Here is a 15422-nt window from a genome sequence, read left to right as displayed (position 1 = left end):
GCTGAGGCAGGAGAATCGCTTGAACCCAGGAGGCAGAGGTTGCGGTGAGCAGAGATTGTGCCACTGCCCTCCAGCCTGGCGACAGCGAGAGTCCGAATCCAAAAAAAAAAAAAAAGGTGACAGGGACCACTAGTAAGTTAATTATCTTTATTTGGCTGTGAGTTAAAAAATGCCACAAAACTTCATAGATGTCTTAATTTCTAATCTGTTTTTTAGTTATTTGGAAAATTTTGCTATAGTATATTTAAAACATTTTTTAAAATATCATTATTATTAAAGGACAATTATCTTAATAATTATCTACATTTACATATAAAAACTTGTAACTATTCTGATACCAAATATCTGCTTTTTAATGACCGTATTAGAAAGAAAAGGTGTATGTCTCAATTTTTAAGACTTTAAAAATTGATAAATGTTAAATAACAGAAATTGCCATGTCAATTCTTGGTTTCTTCTTTTTTTTTTGAGATGAAATCTTGCTCTGTCGCCCAGGCTGGAGTGCAGTGGCGCAGTCTTGGCTCACTGCAAGCTCCGTCTCCTGGGTTCACACCATTCTCCTACCTCAGCCTCCCGAGTAGCTGGGACTACAGGCGCGTGCCACCTCGCCCGACTAATTTTTTGTATTTTTAGTAGAGATGGGCTTTCACTGTATTAGCCAGGATGGTCTCGATCTCCTGACCTCATGATCCGCCCACCTCGGCCTCCCTAAGAGCTGGGATTACAGGCATGAGCCACCATGCCTGGCCAATTCTTGGTTTCTTAGAGAACAATTTCTTTTTTTTATAGTCATCTGAGAGAAGTTGTTTGTGAGATCATCTACTTTAATTTCAATCTTAGTTTATTAGGGATATACTTCTGATTGTTTCATTTAAACCTTGTTTTATTGGTTTTAGTAAGTTATGCTTTGTAGTCCTTTTTAATATCAATATATGTGTGTATGTACATCAACGTGTATATACATATACTATATTTGTATGTATATACATATACAAAGCAGTGCTTGATCTCAGTTTACTTTATTCAAACTCTGCTGCTAATATTGCAGAGGTTATACCTAAGTCCTGTTACACTATCCAGGTAGAGTGAACATATTAACACATTACTTTGAGTATTCACGGTGTGTGTATCATTGGCATTGGCATTTCCTGTAAAATTTAAGCAATTTTAAAATAGACTAATGATTTCAAAAGATGGGCTTCTTAAGCTAAAGATTACATCTTATAATGTTCCATGCTGCTTAGTCGCCAAGAATGTTATTTAAAAGTACAGTATCCCTTTGTTTAAAATTGACAATAAAAAAGTACAGTAATATCTATATTATTTTCAATTTAGTTTGGTTCTCATGTTTATATTTGATATTTAAAAGACAGCCTTAGTGTTTTTGTATTCATATTTATTTCAGAAAAATATTGAAATACTGTTAAATTGATCATTTTAATTATTGACTTAAATAATATTCTGTGAAATTTAGATTCAGAGGAGGAATTTTTTGATGCACCATGTAGTCCCTTGGAAGAACCTCTTCAGTTCCCAACTGGAGTTAAAAGTATTCGAACCAGAAAGTTACAAAAGCAGGATTGTTCAGTAAATATGACTACGTTTAAAATACGATTTGAAGTACCAAAGGTAGGTACTATGGTGAAATTGGCATGGCTTAATTTGTTTGCTGTTTCTACTATTTACAGCTTATGATATAGTCTCATTGTTAATAAGCACTATCTTTTTCATCCTAAGTAAACTAAATCCAGACTTGGCTGTGTGATTCTTCTTCACTCTTTCTTTTTTCTTTTTTTTTTTTTTTTTATAAGATTAACTTCCTTAATCAAGAATGAGGGGTTTAAATGATATATTGTGGGTATTCAATACATGTTTTTGTGAAAACGATTATTTATGTTGTGTGTGTATTTTATGTCTGTGTGAGTATAAAATCTCTCCTAAATTTTAGATAATAATATATCAATTGTATGTATACCTCATATATTCACATGTAACCACTATGCACTAAACATGTTTTTGTTTTATGTACTGGTAGTTTCTTTTTTCTTTCTTCTCCAGGTTTTGATCGAGTTTTATCACCTTGTTGGAGATTGTGAACTATCTGTGGTAGAAATTCATGTTTTAGGATTGGGCACAGAAATTGAGATTAGAACATACGATTTGAAAGCAAATGCCTTTTTGAAAGAGTTCTGCTTAAAATGCCCAGAATATTTGGGTGAGAATCTCTATTTTTTAAAATAAATAAATTAATTTCGTTGTTTGACTACCTGCTAGAGAGTTTTCAATTCTTTAGGCTCCCAATCCGTACATTTGCCAAAATATTCTCAGAGAACCATTCCATTTTTAGTTAATCTTTAACTTTTATAGTTGGTAATCTGGTGGGTACACCGGAGATAAAATGAAGATAATTTTATTCATTATGGAAGATCAGATGATAATGGTTGAATTTTAAATCTACTTAACTGAGTATTGGAACACTGAATTAGTTTCCTATTGTTGCTGTAACAATTTACCACAAACTTAGTGTGCTTAAAAACAACACAAATTTATTATCTTAAAGTCCTGTATCGCAGAAGTCTGACACAAGTCTCACTGGGCAAAACGCAAGGTGTCAGTAGGACTTCCTTTTAGGAGGTGCTAGAGGAAGGTCCATTTCATTGTTCAGTCAGGTGTTGGCAAAATTCATTTACACATGCTTTAAGTCTATGTTTTCTTGTTGCCTGTTAGCAGATGGCTGCCCTTAGGCCTCTGTTGCTTTTTGCACGTAGCTGCTAACCACTACAAGGCATCGGGTACTCCTCATGTTGCCATATCTCTAACCTCCTCTTCTGCCTTTTGCTTCCACTCTTCAAACTCCAGTGATTAGATTGGACACACCTCGATAATCCAGGATAATATGCCTTAAACCTTAACCTTAATCACGTCTTCCAAGTCCCTTTTGCTGTATGAGTTAACATATTCTCAGATTCCGGGGGATTAGAGTGTAGGTATCTTTGTTGGGGGCAGAGGGCAGTGTTCTGCTTACTGCAAACCTTGTGTGTTCCAGAATCATAACGGATATATGATCCCTAAGGAAGTGTTCTGTTTCCTATGTTAGGTAATTAGGAGGATTGTATTTATATTTCTTCATTTCTATTTTTTGGATTTTTTCTTGAAAGATATTTGTGAACAGTAGAGGGAATTATTAGGACACCAGTTTCATTTCATTAAACTCCTTTGTAGCATAGTAATATTATGTATGAGCAGAGGTGGAATTAAAATTTTTTAAATAGACTTTATTTTTTAGAGCAGTTTTAGATTCATGGGACAATTGAGCAGAAGGTACAGAGGTTTTCCATATACTCGTTGTACCCGCACCTTTTTCATTATCAACATCCTCCACCAGAGTGATACATTTGTTACCATTGATAAACCTACACTGACACATCATTATTACCAGGAGTCCGCAATTTAAAGTTCACTGTTGCTGTTATACTTTCTGTTTGGACATGTATAATGACATGCATCTACCATTACCTTCTCATGTGGAGTGGTTTCACTGCCCTAGAAATCCTCTGTGCTCCACCTATTTGTCCCTCCCTCCCACTGTAACCCCTGGCAACTGCTGATCCTTTTAGTGTCTCCATAGTTTTTCCAGCATGTCACATAATTGGAATCACATATATCCTTTTCAGATTGACTTATTTCACTTAGTAATATATACTGAAGTTACCTCCATGTCTTTGCATAACTGGGTAGCCCGTTTCTTTTTTAGCAATGAATGATACTCTTGTCTGGATGTACCACAGTTTATTTATCCATTCATGTACTGAAGGATATCTTGGTTGCTTCCAAGGTTTACCAATTGTTAATAAAGCTGCTGTGAACATTTGAATGCAAGTTTTTGTGTAGACGTAAATTTTCAGTTTCGCTGGGTTAATACCAAGGAACATGATTGCTAAATCATCAAGAAACAGTTTGCTCTAGTAATTGGAAAGAAAAGTAAACCAATGTGACAGTGTTCCCTAATAACCCAGGAACTTTATAGCAGTTACTAATTTTTATGTTTATTCTTATGTTTGTTTTCCCAAGAACAAAGGATTAAAAAACCCTTGCAAACAGAAAAAAGAGTATACAGTTATTATTGTGCTTATTTCTGTAATATTTTTCTTTCTGTTTTCTCAGAGGGAGTGAATAGCAGTTTCTTGCACAAAGTAAATGATCAGTAAATGCTTGTTCAATGAATGAATAAATGTGTAAACAAAGTGAGAACTTTTTTAAGGCTTTAAGTGTGGCTAGCACTTGCAGTAGAAAACAGATTTATGTGCTAAGCATTGGGTTTGGAGGACTCTGTGCAATTTGTGGCATTTTTTCCCTCAGGAATTGTATGATTAGTTTGTAGTCCTTTCTTCCAGTCTTTAGATACTAATTTTCTAGCAACCGTAAGTCATTTGGTGATGAGAGTTTTAAAGGCTTTTTGAAATTCTCTTCTACAGTGGTTTTCTTAGTATAGCACATTTTGAGCAGAAACAGTAATATTAAAATGGGAGAGTTCCTTTAATCCCCCTTGCAGGACATGCCACGGGGGTGTGCACATCTCTAGGGGGAGCATGCACATGGGCAGGTGCAGAGGCTGTGGGGAGTGCTTTTGGGCTCCGGCCCCAGGGCAGCATCTAGGGGTAGGTGTCTGCAACTCCTAAAGCCCAAGGGGCTGTGTTAACAGTATGCTCTTTCAACTTTGCCACCTGCAGACGGCTTTTGTTAATCAGTTCAATAGACTGTCTTCCTTATCACAAGGGCAGGGGGCCAGTGTGATGGCCTGAGTTCTCGCCCAGTGTACCAGAAGAATCGGATGACATGTGCGCTGGAAGGATGAGTGCAAGGTTTTATTGAGCGGTGGAGGTGGCTCTCAGCAAGATGGATGAGGAGCCGGAAGTGGGGGATGGGGTGGGAAGGTGGTCTTCCCGCTAAGGTTGGGCCGTCCAGCAGATGGACTCTTCTCTGACTGTCCCTGGCTGAACTCCCCTCGGCATCCAGATGTCCTTCCTCTTCTCTCTTTCTCTGCCGTGCTACCCCGCCACTCTCTGCCACTATCCACCACTCTGTTCCTCTGCTCTTCTCAATGCTCAGATGCTTGTATCTGTGCTCACTAAGGCCTTGGGCTTGTATGGGCACAGGATGGTGGGTATGGTGGGCCAAAAGGCAACTTTTCAGGTGCAAAAACAGAAATGCTTGTTCTCACTTAGGGCCTCCAGTCTTTAGGCTTGACGGTGGGGCCTTTGCTGGGGAACTGCCCTTTTCTACCTGTCTCCTGTCCATATCAATATAACTAATAAAGATTGACTACATGGTAATAGGGTTTATTTTAATCTAAACTAATATGCAGAAAACTTTGTTTCATCTCGTTCCTGTTCTGTCTTCTGAACAGCTGGGTTTTCAAGGACTCTGATGATTTCCTTTTTAGTTATTTCAGAGATCCAGGGCCAGCATTCTCTTCCTGCCCTTTCATTCTTCCTAAAAACCATTCTGGTTTCTCTTTAATTGATTCCTATTTTTCTTACCTTACCTCCTATCTAGGTTTAGAAGGGTATGAGACTTCAGTGTTGTGGCACATGAGGAGGTAAGGGAATTATGAGGAGAAATTACATTTTTAGAGTTTAAAGAACAAAGAATTTACTTGAATAAGGTAGAATCCAAGGTCCAGAACTCATACAGGAAAGCCTTCTTTTGCAATTACATAATTAATAAGATTGCTTGCATTTATTTTCAGTTACCTTTCCTATGAAAAGATAATTTTTAAAAAATTATTTTTAGATGAAAACAGGAAACCAGTTTATTTGGTTACAACCCTGGATAACACAATGGAAGACCTGTTAACGCTGGAATATGTAAAGGTAAGCAGTTTCATTTATATCTGCTTAATATGGTAAGTATGCAGCTGAAATGTTATAATCAAGTTTTATAAGTTTGGTATTATTCAGTTTGTTTAACATTCACTCTAACATAATCTCTGTAACTCCTAATACTAAGGTTTTTTTGATTTTGTCATCTTGTATTAAATAGCTGTGATTTATAAATACTTCATATAGCAAAATAAGAAGATTATATTCTAAGTAGAAATGACCTGGAGTTTGATTATTTTTTCTCCCAACAGGAGTACTGAGAAAGAAACACATTTTTTAGTCTTGATAGAGTATATTGTTATATGTGATACAAGATGATGCTTTCCTATTATTTTCCTCTGTTTTGTGAAGTTACCTGATATTCCTAGGGTCAATAACTCCATTCCTTTTTTATTGATTTATGATATTCATTTTATCATCTGTTAAGCTTTTCTATGTACTATGGCATATTTCTAATTTTTCCATGTTTCTGCTGACTTATTTTTATATGTGTCAGACTATTTTAATAATTACTTTATAATAATAATGCAGAAAGCATTTAATCACTTTTAAAACCACTTTTGCTATCCATCATTGACTAGATATTTTAGGATTTTTGTTGTAGTATATGCATTATATAGCTTTTATATAACAAAAATGTTCTAGACCTAAAGAAAATGGATAAAGAAAATATGGTATATACACAAAACAGAACACTATTCAGCCTTTAAAAGGGGGGGAATCCTGTCATTTGTGTCAACATAGATGAATGTGTAGGACATTATGCTAAGCAAAATAAGCCAAGCACAGAAAGACAACTCACTCATGGTGTTCTTTATGTGTGGAATCTAATAAAACCGAACTCAGAAGTAGAGAGCAGAGTGATGGTTACCAGAGGGTAGCAGGGATGGGAGGGAGGGAAGGAGAGGGAATAGAGAGTTGTCAATCAAATGGTACAAAGTTCCAGATAGACAGGAGGAATAATTTTTGAGATCTGTTATACAGCAGGGGGACTGTAGTCAATAATAATGTGTTGTTTATTTCAAAATGACCAAGAAAGTGAATTTCAAATGTCTCACCACAAAAAAAGATAGGAAAGTGAGGTGATAGATATGTTAGTTAGCTTAATTTAATCATTTAACATTGTGTACATATGTCAGAACATCACATTGTACTCCGTAAGTGTATATAATTATGATTTGTCAATCAAAAATATTAAATTTTTTAAAAAGAAAAAGAAAACACAGAGTACTTGGATACTTGGTGGACAATTCTGTCACAAATTTTGTTTTTAAATACAGGAAGAATTAGGAAGAACCGTACAGAGTTGTTGATGACCGAATGATTATTCTCCACACTTGATAATATCCAACATTTCCTCTCTTGATAATAAGAATGATAGTACGTAACATTTATTGAATACTTGCTATGTGCCAAAGAGTCCCATACTTACATTTTCTTTTGTTCTGGTGAAGCAGTTGCTTATTTAGGTAATTATATGTGTGTGTATATGTATATATATATATATGTATCTGAACAGCTGGAAAATTATATAAATGTATATTAGGACTATAATGTAATTGTATTTGTATGTCTTCCTACCATGTTCTAACAGATTTGTTTTCTCTTTGGATAGGCTGAAAAGAATGTACCCAACTTGAAAAGTACCTATAACAATGTTTTACAATTGATTAAGGTATGAGTAGATAATTTATTTTTTAATTATATACTGTATTTCTATTTCTTATGGAAATTATTTTCTAACTGGAATTGTAAGATCTTTAAAGATAAGAAAATATTATAAATTTTATCCTTTATGCCACAAAGCATAGTGCCTTGCAGACAGCTGGCAAGCAAATATTTATTGACCTATCACTAAAATCAGCTTTGTTCTTCAGGTAAATTTTTCCTCTTTGGATATTCATTTACACACTGAAGCACTTCTGAATACAATAAATTATCTTCATAATATCCTTCCGCAATCAGAGGAAAAATCAGCCCCAGTGTCCACTACAGAGACTGAAGACAAAGGAGATGTCATTAAAAAATTAGGTATGTTTTTTAAAAATTTAGCATCAACTTTTTTTTCTTTTTTAACCATGTAGGTCAGTAAACCTAGACTCTGACTTTATCATTAACTTCAAATATTGGCTTCAGAATCCTGTTGCCTAGGTTAATATCTAGAAGAATTCATTATATGCTAGGATAATTTTAGAAAATAAAGGAAACTACTGCTGAAGAAAATGTTGCTTTCGTTTATCATATATAATAATTGATTTTAGTTTAAGATTATACTGTAGGAGTATTAGATTAAAAAAATTTTTTTTTCTTCCACCTCGATCCCAGTAGGAGGATTAGATTTAAATTAAAATTTAATGCATTTCATAACATTATTTTAGATTAGACAAATATGACTAACAAAATTTGAGTAATGTCAGCTGGGTGCGGTGGCTTAAGCTTGTGATCCCAGTGCAGGGAGGCGAGCGCTGTGAGGGTTGAGGCTGGAGGATCGCTTGAAGCCAGGAGTTCAAAACTAGCCTGGGCAGCAGAGCAAGACCCTGTCTCCAACAAAATTTTAAAAATTAGTTGGGCATGGTGGTGTATGTCTATAGACCCAGTTTACTTGGGAGACTGACACGGGAGAATCACTGGAGCCCAGGAATTCAAGGTTGCAGCGAGCTACGAGCTACGATTGCACCACTGCACTCCATCCTGGGTAACAGAGTGAGACTCTGTTTCGAAAAAAACCCAAAAAACAAAAAAGAGTATCAGAGCATATTTTAAAATCAGAGTATAATACTTTCGAAGCAGTGAAAAGTTGCAATTTTGATAATGACAAGTACCACCTAGTAATTACTGGCTCTCAAAAAATTTTGAAATTTAGAGCTACAGTGTTTTAGTTTCAAATGTTTAGTTTCTTCTAGAAACAATGTTTTGTCTATTTGCTTTTGTTTTCATTAGATTTGATTGTTTTTTAGAATTTTCAATTCAGTAGGGAATATCATACCTTGCTTTCAACTAAATTGCAGATCAGGTTTTCTCTAATATCACTATTTGTGGTGATATTTCAGTTACTTTATAAGTATAGTAAGGTAACTACTAAACGTTTTTCCTCATGTTTTACCATATGAATTTTTTTTTTTGCAGCTTTAAAACTATCCACGAATGAAGATATCATTACTTTGCAGATTTTAGCAGAATTATCATGTTTACAGATCTTTATTCAAGATCAGAAACGTAACATTTCTGAAATTAAGATTGAAGGTAATAAAATTTCACAAAAAGCAAATTAAAAGACATTAAATGAAAGAAAAGGCAGTTAGTAATTCTTTTGTTCCCTTAGGGCTTGATTCTGAGATGATTATGAGGCCTTCAGAAACTGAAATAAATGCAAAGCTAAGGAATATAATTGTTTTAGATTCTGATATAACAGCTGTATACAAAAAGGTAAGAATTTTTTAAATTAAGTAATAGTACATCATTAAATAGGATTGTCCTCTAGGAGTGGTCATAGGTATCATTTAGAGAGTTGTCAGAATTGAGTAATGTGGCTTATTATATGTGTGGGTTTTGGAGTCAGGCATGATTGGATTCTTAGCTCTACTCCTTAGTAGCTGTGTGACCATTAGCAGGTTACCTAATCTTGGATTCTGTTTCTTTATTTGTCAAATGAGGATTGCAGTATCTCATAAATGAGATAAGTATAAATAATGCTCCAGGAACGAAGTTTTGGGAGAGAATCTAGTAAATACCTTTTTCACTTTTTTTTTTGTTGTTCTCTTTATGTACTCTGAGTCTCATAATGCATTTTAGATACATTTGAGGGTCTGAAGTCTGAGGAAGTGAACTTTTTTAATAAAACTTATTCTCATCAATGATCACTAGTATAGTTGTTTTAATAATGTTAAGAGAGTCCTTTGAACAGGATGATGAGTTGTTGAAGGTTAGGTAATTTGTTACTGGTTATAAAACAGTAAGGTTCCTGTTATGGAGTTGAACAGGTAACATCCTACATGAAGCAGGTAGGATTATGTAATTTAAGGAGGTTAAAGGAATATCAAATAGTAGGATCAGGAAAAGCTGAAGTACTTGTTGAGTCAGGAAGTCAGTATTTGGAATATGTCAAGAAGAAAGGAAATACATAAGTAGATTTTGCCAGTAATACTAATGATATAGTGATGACCTGATTTTTATGTTTAAAAAATTCTTATTTCTGATATCTTCTTGTTATGGCTTGTTTCGTGGGATAGAAAAACAGTTCCAACATCAAAGAGAAATGACTCATAGCAATAAGGAGCAAGAAATTTTCCAGAAGCCATGATTTTATTTGTTTCTATTATTTTTATTTTAAAAATCATAGTATCAGAGTATTTAAGAAATAGATTATCCATTTTATTTTCCCTATCTAGAAAGTAAAGCTCACAGAAATAAAGTATCTATGGAAAATTATGCAGAACTGAGAGCATGATCCAACCCATTGGTTTTTGTCTCTGTAATTTTATATTTATTTTTTATTTTATATTATTTTATTTTTTTGAGACAGCCTTACTCTGTCACCCAGGCTGGAGTGCAGTGGTGCAATCTTGGCTCACTGAAACCTCCACCTCCCGGGTTCAAGTGATTCTCGTGCCTCAGCCTCCTGAGTAGCTGGGATTACGGGTGCACACTACCACACCCAGCTAATTTTTATAGTTTTAGTAGAGACAGAGTTTAACTGTGTTTGGCCAGGCTTGTCTCAAACTCCTGGCCTCAAGTGATCTGCCTGCCCTGGCTCCCAATATGCTGGTATTACAGACGTGAGCCACTGTGCCTGGCGTGTAATTTTATTTTTAATATATCTACATGGTTAAAAATTCAGTTTACAAAAAGTTACAAAATTAAAAAAATCTTTCTCTCTTGTCTTCTTGTCCTATTTTCATTTCCGTTTCCCTATTTCTTGACTTTGATTCCATTGTACATGGTATTTAAACAAACTGCCTTGTTTAGTAACTTTCCACGTGTCAAAGAACCAGAGAGGCGTAAGGTTTTTGCCCTTATGAAATCAGACCTGATTATGAATCGGTTTCATAAGCCTTGTACAGTGATATATACGATTGTGTCAGTTTTAAGTATACTGAGACATTGAGCCCCTCAACTTTAAAAGGTTGGCGCCCGCAGCCCATTTGTCTTGGAGCAGCATCCTCCATTTACCGTAGCACCACTGGACAAATACTCTTTATTATATATGCCATAAGGTAAAAAGGATTCTGGCTGACCTGATAGTCTCATGAAAACATATCATAGTAAATTAGTTTCTGATATCTTCTTCATAAAAAATATTTTGAAAGTAAAGGTTTAAAAAACTCCAGTTTTAATGCTTAATTTTTGGTGATGGGTATATAAGTCTTTCTAATTATTCTCAACTTTTCTGGCCTTGTTATTAGGCCAATACTTGCTTCATAAGATGAGTTGGGAAATGCCTTCCTCCTCTGTTTTCTGAAAAATTTGTATAGAATTTGCATTATTACTTCCTTAAATGTTTGATGGAATTACCAGTGAGAATATTTTTCATGTATAGTTGAGTCTAAGATTCACTTTGTTTTCCATATGGCGCTCAGTATCCAAAGGAGATCCATTCACTGCGTTTAATTGATGTACCACTTAAGTCTATTATAGTTGATGAATTTCCTTTAGTTTCTTCTCTGCCCTTGTGTGTGCCATTTTTTGCTATCTTATTCTGAACAATTTTCCATAGCCTGTATCTTGCTGATGATGTTTTCATGCTATTTAACATGTTACTGTCTCCTGTGTTTCATTAAATCAATAGTTAAATCTCAGGGCACAATGAGATTCAGGGTTTGGGAGTAGGAGTTGGCAAGATACTTCATAGTTAGTGGCGTGTATTTGCAAAGGAGGCACATAGTGTGTAGCTGTCTTTTTTTTCTTTTCTGTTTTGCACTGTCTTGGGATATCTTTCTTTTTTTGATGTTAGAAGCTATTTGTTGTTACTTCCTGTAATTTGGTCTTGAGTTGTGTGTCTGGAGAGTGGCCTTAAGCCAAAATAGCCACTTTCTAGCTGCAGGCATGTTGATCAGATGGAGCACTGGGGAGACAACACAACAAAACACCTTCGAGGGGTGCCCACCAGGGAGGCTGACGGGAAGTCTGGAGGCAGTAGGGACATTTCTTCATTTATTAAATGGGAGAGTTCACTAGTCTTTATGCTAGCATCACCAATCATTTTGACTTTTCGAAAGTTTATTCTCCAGTAGATTTCTTAGGCAGAGCTCTTAGGAACAATTATCCTTGACATTTATATTTGCAGGGTAGTTTGAGTGGATTTTAAATCCTTGACTTGAATTTTCTTTTCTAGATGATCTTAAAACATGTTACTCCATGTCTTGTGGCTTCCTATTGGTGTTGACAGTTCTGATGACAGTTTGACTTTCTTTCACTTCTAAGAACTTTGCCATTTTCCCCCAGATATTCAAAGCTGTAGGGACTTTGGACAGGTAGACATCACAGTAGATGGTCAGGAACTGGTCTAGCAATTTTATGGCTTCTCAAGTTGAGAGCATCTCTTGCTCTTAGGCTAGTTAGTTTCCTTTGAGAAAAATAGTGTAAGTATAAGCCTGACAGCCTAGATTCCAGGAGCCAATTGGTTGAAAGAAGTGGAGGCCTCATCACTTATAGATTTTTACTTAAAATACCGATTTTTTGATATGGTGTATTATTAACTATTTTTCTGTACCTGAAGTCTCCTAGACAACAGCCTTTCTGCTCTAAACTCTGTCTTGAGCAAATCTGTTCTATTGAACCTGGAGAGGAATAGTCATATAGCCCTACTCATGTAACTTGCAGAGGATATTCAATTTTTTGTTAACTAATTTATCAGTATTTATATATATATATAGAATTTATACATTTATATGTAAATTATATATGTATAAATACTGGTAAGTAAATTAAGAAAAAACTAATTTATATGTATTATATAATCATTATATATATATATGAAATTTTCTCTCTCTTTCGCTCTCCAATTACACAATCACGGCTCGCTGCAGCCTCGACCTTCCCTGGCCCAGGTGATCCTCCCATCTCAGTCCCCCAAGTAGCTAGGACTACAGGTGCACGCCACCACGCCCAGCTGATTTTTGTAGAAATGGGGTTTCATCGTTTTGCTCAGGCTGCCCTGAAACCTCCTGAGCTCAGGCGATCCACCTGCCTCAATCTTCCAAAGTGCTGTGATTACAGACATGAGCCACTGCGCCTGGCCTATTTGAGATATTATAGTCAGCAGAAGAGAAAAAGCCTTTCTCTAGGTGGAATAAATAGTAGTTAATCCATAATATAAAACAATATTAGAGTGATATGTGCTTTGAAAACCAAGAAAGCAGGGTAATGTGACAGGGTAATTCACGTGGTGTATTAGGATTATCAAGAAATGCTTTTTTACAGTAGAAACATTGGACAAAAAATCTGAACTGTGAATTTGAGCTCTGTCAAAAGAGCATTCCAGGTGGAGGAAAGAGCAATTATAGAAGCCTTGTAGCAGGAAGATGCTTGATATATTTTGGGAGGTTGTAGGGGCCTCAGTAACCTTTGGGTAGAATTATTTATTAGTTTCTGTTTTGGTTTAGTTTTTACTTTTTAAAGTTAGATTTATTGAGACAATTTACCTACAGTAAAACTTAACTTTTTTAGTTATAATTCTGTGAGTTTTGACAAACAAATACTGTTGTGTAACTTACTTTCAGCATATACAATGGGTCTGTCACCCCTAAAAATTCACTACTGCCTTTTGAGGTTAGCCCTTCTCCCCATCCCAGCACCTTGGAATCACTGCACTGGTTTTTGTTCCTATAGTTTTGCAGTTTCCAAAGTATCATATAAATGGAATCATGCAGTTATGTAGTCTTTCACATGTGTTTTTTTTTTTTTTCTTAGCATGTGAGATTGTAATTTTTGTCTTTTGTCTTTATGTCTTGATAAGTCTGGTTAGAGATTTATCAATTTTATTGATACTTCGAAAGAACTGGCATTTGTTTCAATTGAATGTTCTCTGTTTTTAATTTTATTTCTGCTCTTTTAAAATTCCTTCCTTCTGCCTGCTTTGGATTTAATATGCTCTTCTTAAGGTGGAAGTTTAAATTATTGATTTGAGAACGTCTTTATTTTCTATTATAAGCATTTGCTGCTATAAATATTCCTTTAAGCACTGCTTTAGCTGCATCCTGTAAGTTTTGATATATATTGTTTTTTTATTTTCATTCAATTCAAAGTATTTTCTGATTTCTCTTCTGACTTTCTTTTACCCATTGTTTATTTAGAAGTATGTTATTTAACTTCTAAATATTTTGAGATTTTCAGATCCCATTCTGTTACTGATTTCCAGTTTAAATTCATTATGGTCAGAGGAGAAACCGTTTCAGTTCCTTTAAATTTGTTGATGTTTGTTTTATGGACCAGAACATATATGATTAGTCTCGGTGAACGTTTCAAGTATTTGCAATTAATATATGTTTTTAGCAATTGCTGGGTTGAATGTTCCATTTGGGCAAGTAGGTTGGTGGATAGAATTATTCAGGCTACTGATTTTCTGTTTACTGGTTGTGTTGAAGCCTCTGATTACAACCATTGATTTGCCTATTTCTCCTTTCAGTTCTTTCAGTTTTTTGCTTTATATGTTTTGGCAATCTCTTGTTAGGTACATATAAATATATATGAATTTTATGCCCCCTTTGTGAATATGTAATGTGTCTCTTTATCTGTGGTAACTGTGCTTGTTCTGAAGTCTACTTTGGTAGTAGTAATATAGCCATTCCAGGTTTCTTTGGTTAGATTTGCATGGTCTCTCTTTTTCTATCCTTTACTTTAATGGATGTCTTCTTGTTTAAAGTGTACTTCCGTTTTTTTGAGGCGGAGTCTCACTGTGTTGCCCAGGGTGTTCTTGAACTCCTGTGTTTAAGCTCACCTCAGCCCTGTAACTGGGATTATATGTGCATGCCACCACATCTGGCTTAAAATGGGTTTCTTATAGGCAGTGTATATTTAGATCTTTTTTAACTAATCTGACAACCTCTTGGCTTCTAATTTGTGTTCAGACTATTTTATAAAACTATTGATATGATTGGATTGTAATCTGATATCTCTAATTGTTCTAATTTTGCTTATCCTATTCTTTGTATTCCTCCTTTTGGCCTGATTTTTGATTATCACTTATTTTATGGTTTCTCTAGGGTTTTAATGTATGTATCTTTAATCACGGTCTATCTTCCAATAATATTTTATTGTTGTACGTATAGTGTAAGAATCTTACAATACCATACTCCCAATTCCTGTTTCCTGTCTTTCTTGGTATCATCATAATTTGCTTTATTTTGGTACATATTGAAAACTCACAATGTGTACCTACTGGATTTGGTTTAGTCAGTTTTCTTTGGAGCAATTAGTTTTCTAAAGATGTTTTACATTTTTCTTCATTGCAACTCTTTCTGTAACTACTTCATGTAGTTTCTGTCTATTGTTTGTATTTCTCTCTGAAATACTTTCTCTTTTTTTTTTTTTTTTTTTTTTTTT

General features: G+C 34.9%; 1 protein-coding gene and 1 long non-coding RNA gene across 2 annotated transcripts in view; both read left to right on the top strand.

Moving 5' to 3' along the window:
• Positions 1-99, top strand: part of LOC105515233 — a 779-nt gene extending 680 nt beyond the window's left edge. The window contains exon 2 of the long non-coding RNA XR_001002283.1: positions 39-99. This is a non-coding gene — a long non-coding RNA (uncharacterized LOC105515233). The remainder of the gene's footprint in view (positions 1-38) is intronic.
• VPS13A (vacuolar protein sorting 13 homolog A (S. cerevisiae)) overlaps positions 1-15422 on the top strand; it is a 220188-nt gene that overhangs the window by 80932 nt on the left and 123834 nt on the right. Inside the window, exons 25-31 of the mRNA XM_011947040.1 lie at positions 1475-1629; positions 2059-2215; positions 5794-5873; positions 7498-7557; positions 7760-7913; positions 9009-9125; positions 9205-9308. Of these exons, the coding sequence (XP_011802430.1) occupies positions 1475-1629; positions 2059-2215; positions 5794-5873; positions 7498-7557; positions 7760-7913; positions 9009-9125; positions 9205-9308 (827 nt within the window). The remainder of the gene's footprint in view (positions 1-1474; positions 1630-2058; positions 2216-5793; positions 5874-7497; positions 7558-7759; positions 7914-9008; positions 9126-9204; positions 9309-15422) is intronic.

The sequence above is a fragment of the Colobus angolensis genome, unplaced genomic scaffold, assembly GCF_000951035.1.
Source record: "Colobus angolensis palliatus isolate OR3802 unplaced genomic scaffold, Cang.pa_1.0 Scaffold257, whole genome shotgun sequence".
Taxonomy (NCBI): domain Eukaryota; kingdom Metazoa; phylum Chordata; class Mammalia; order Primates; family Cercopithecidae; genus Colobus; species Colobus angolensis.
Note: the sequence above shows the minus strand (reverse complement) of the source record. Positions and strands in the feature narration are given on the sequence as shown.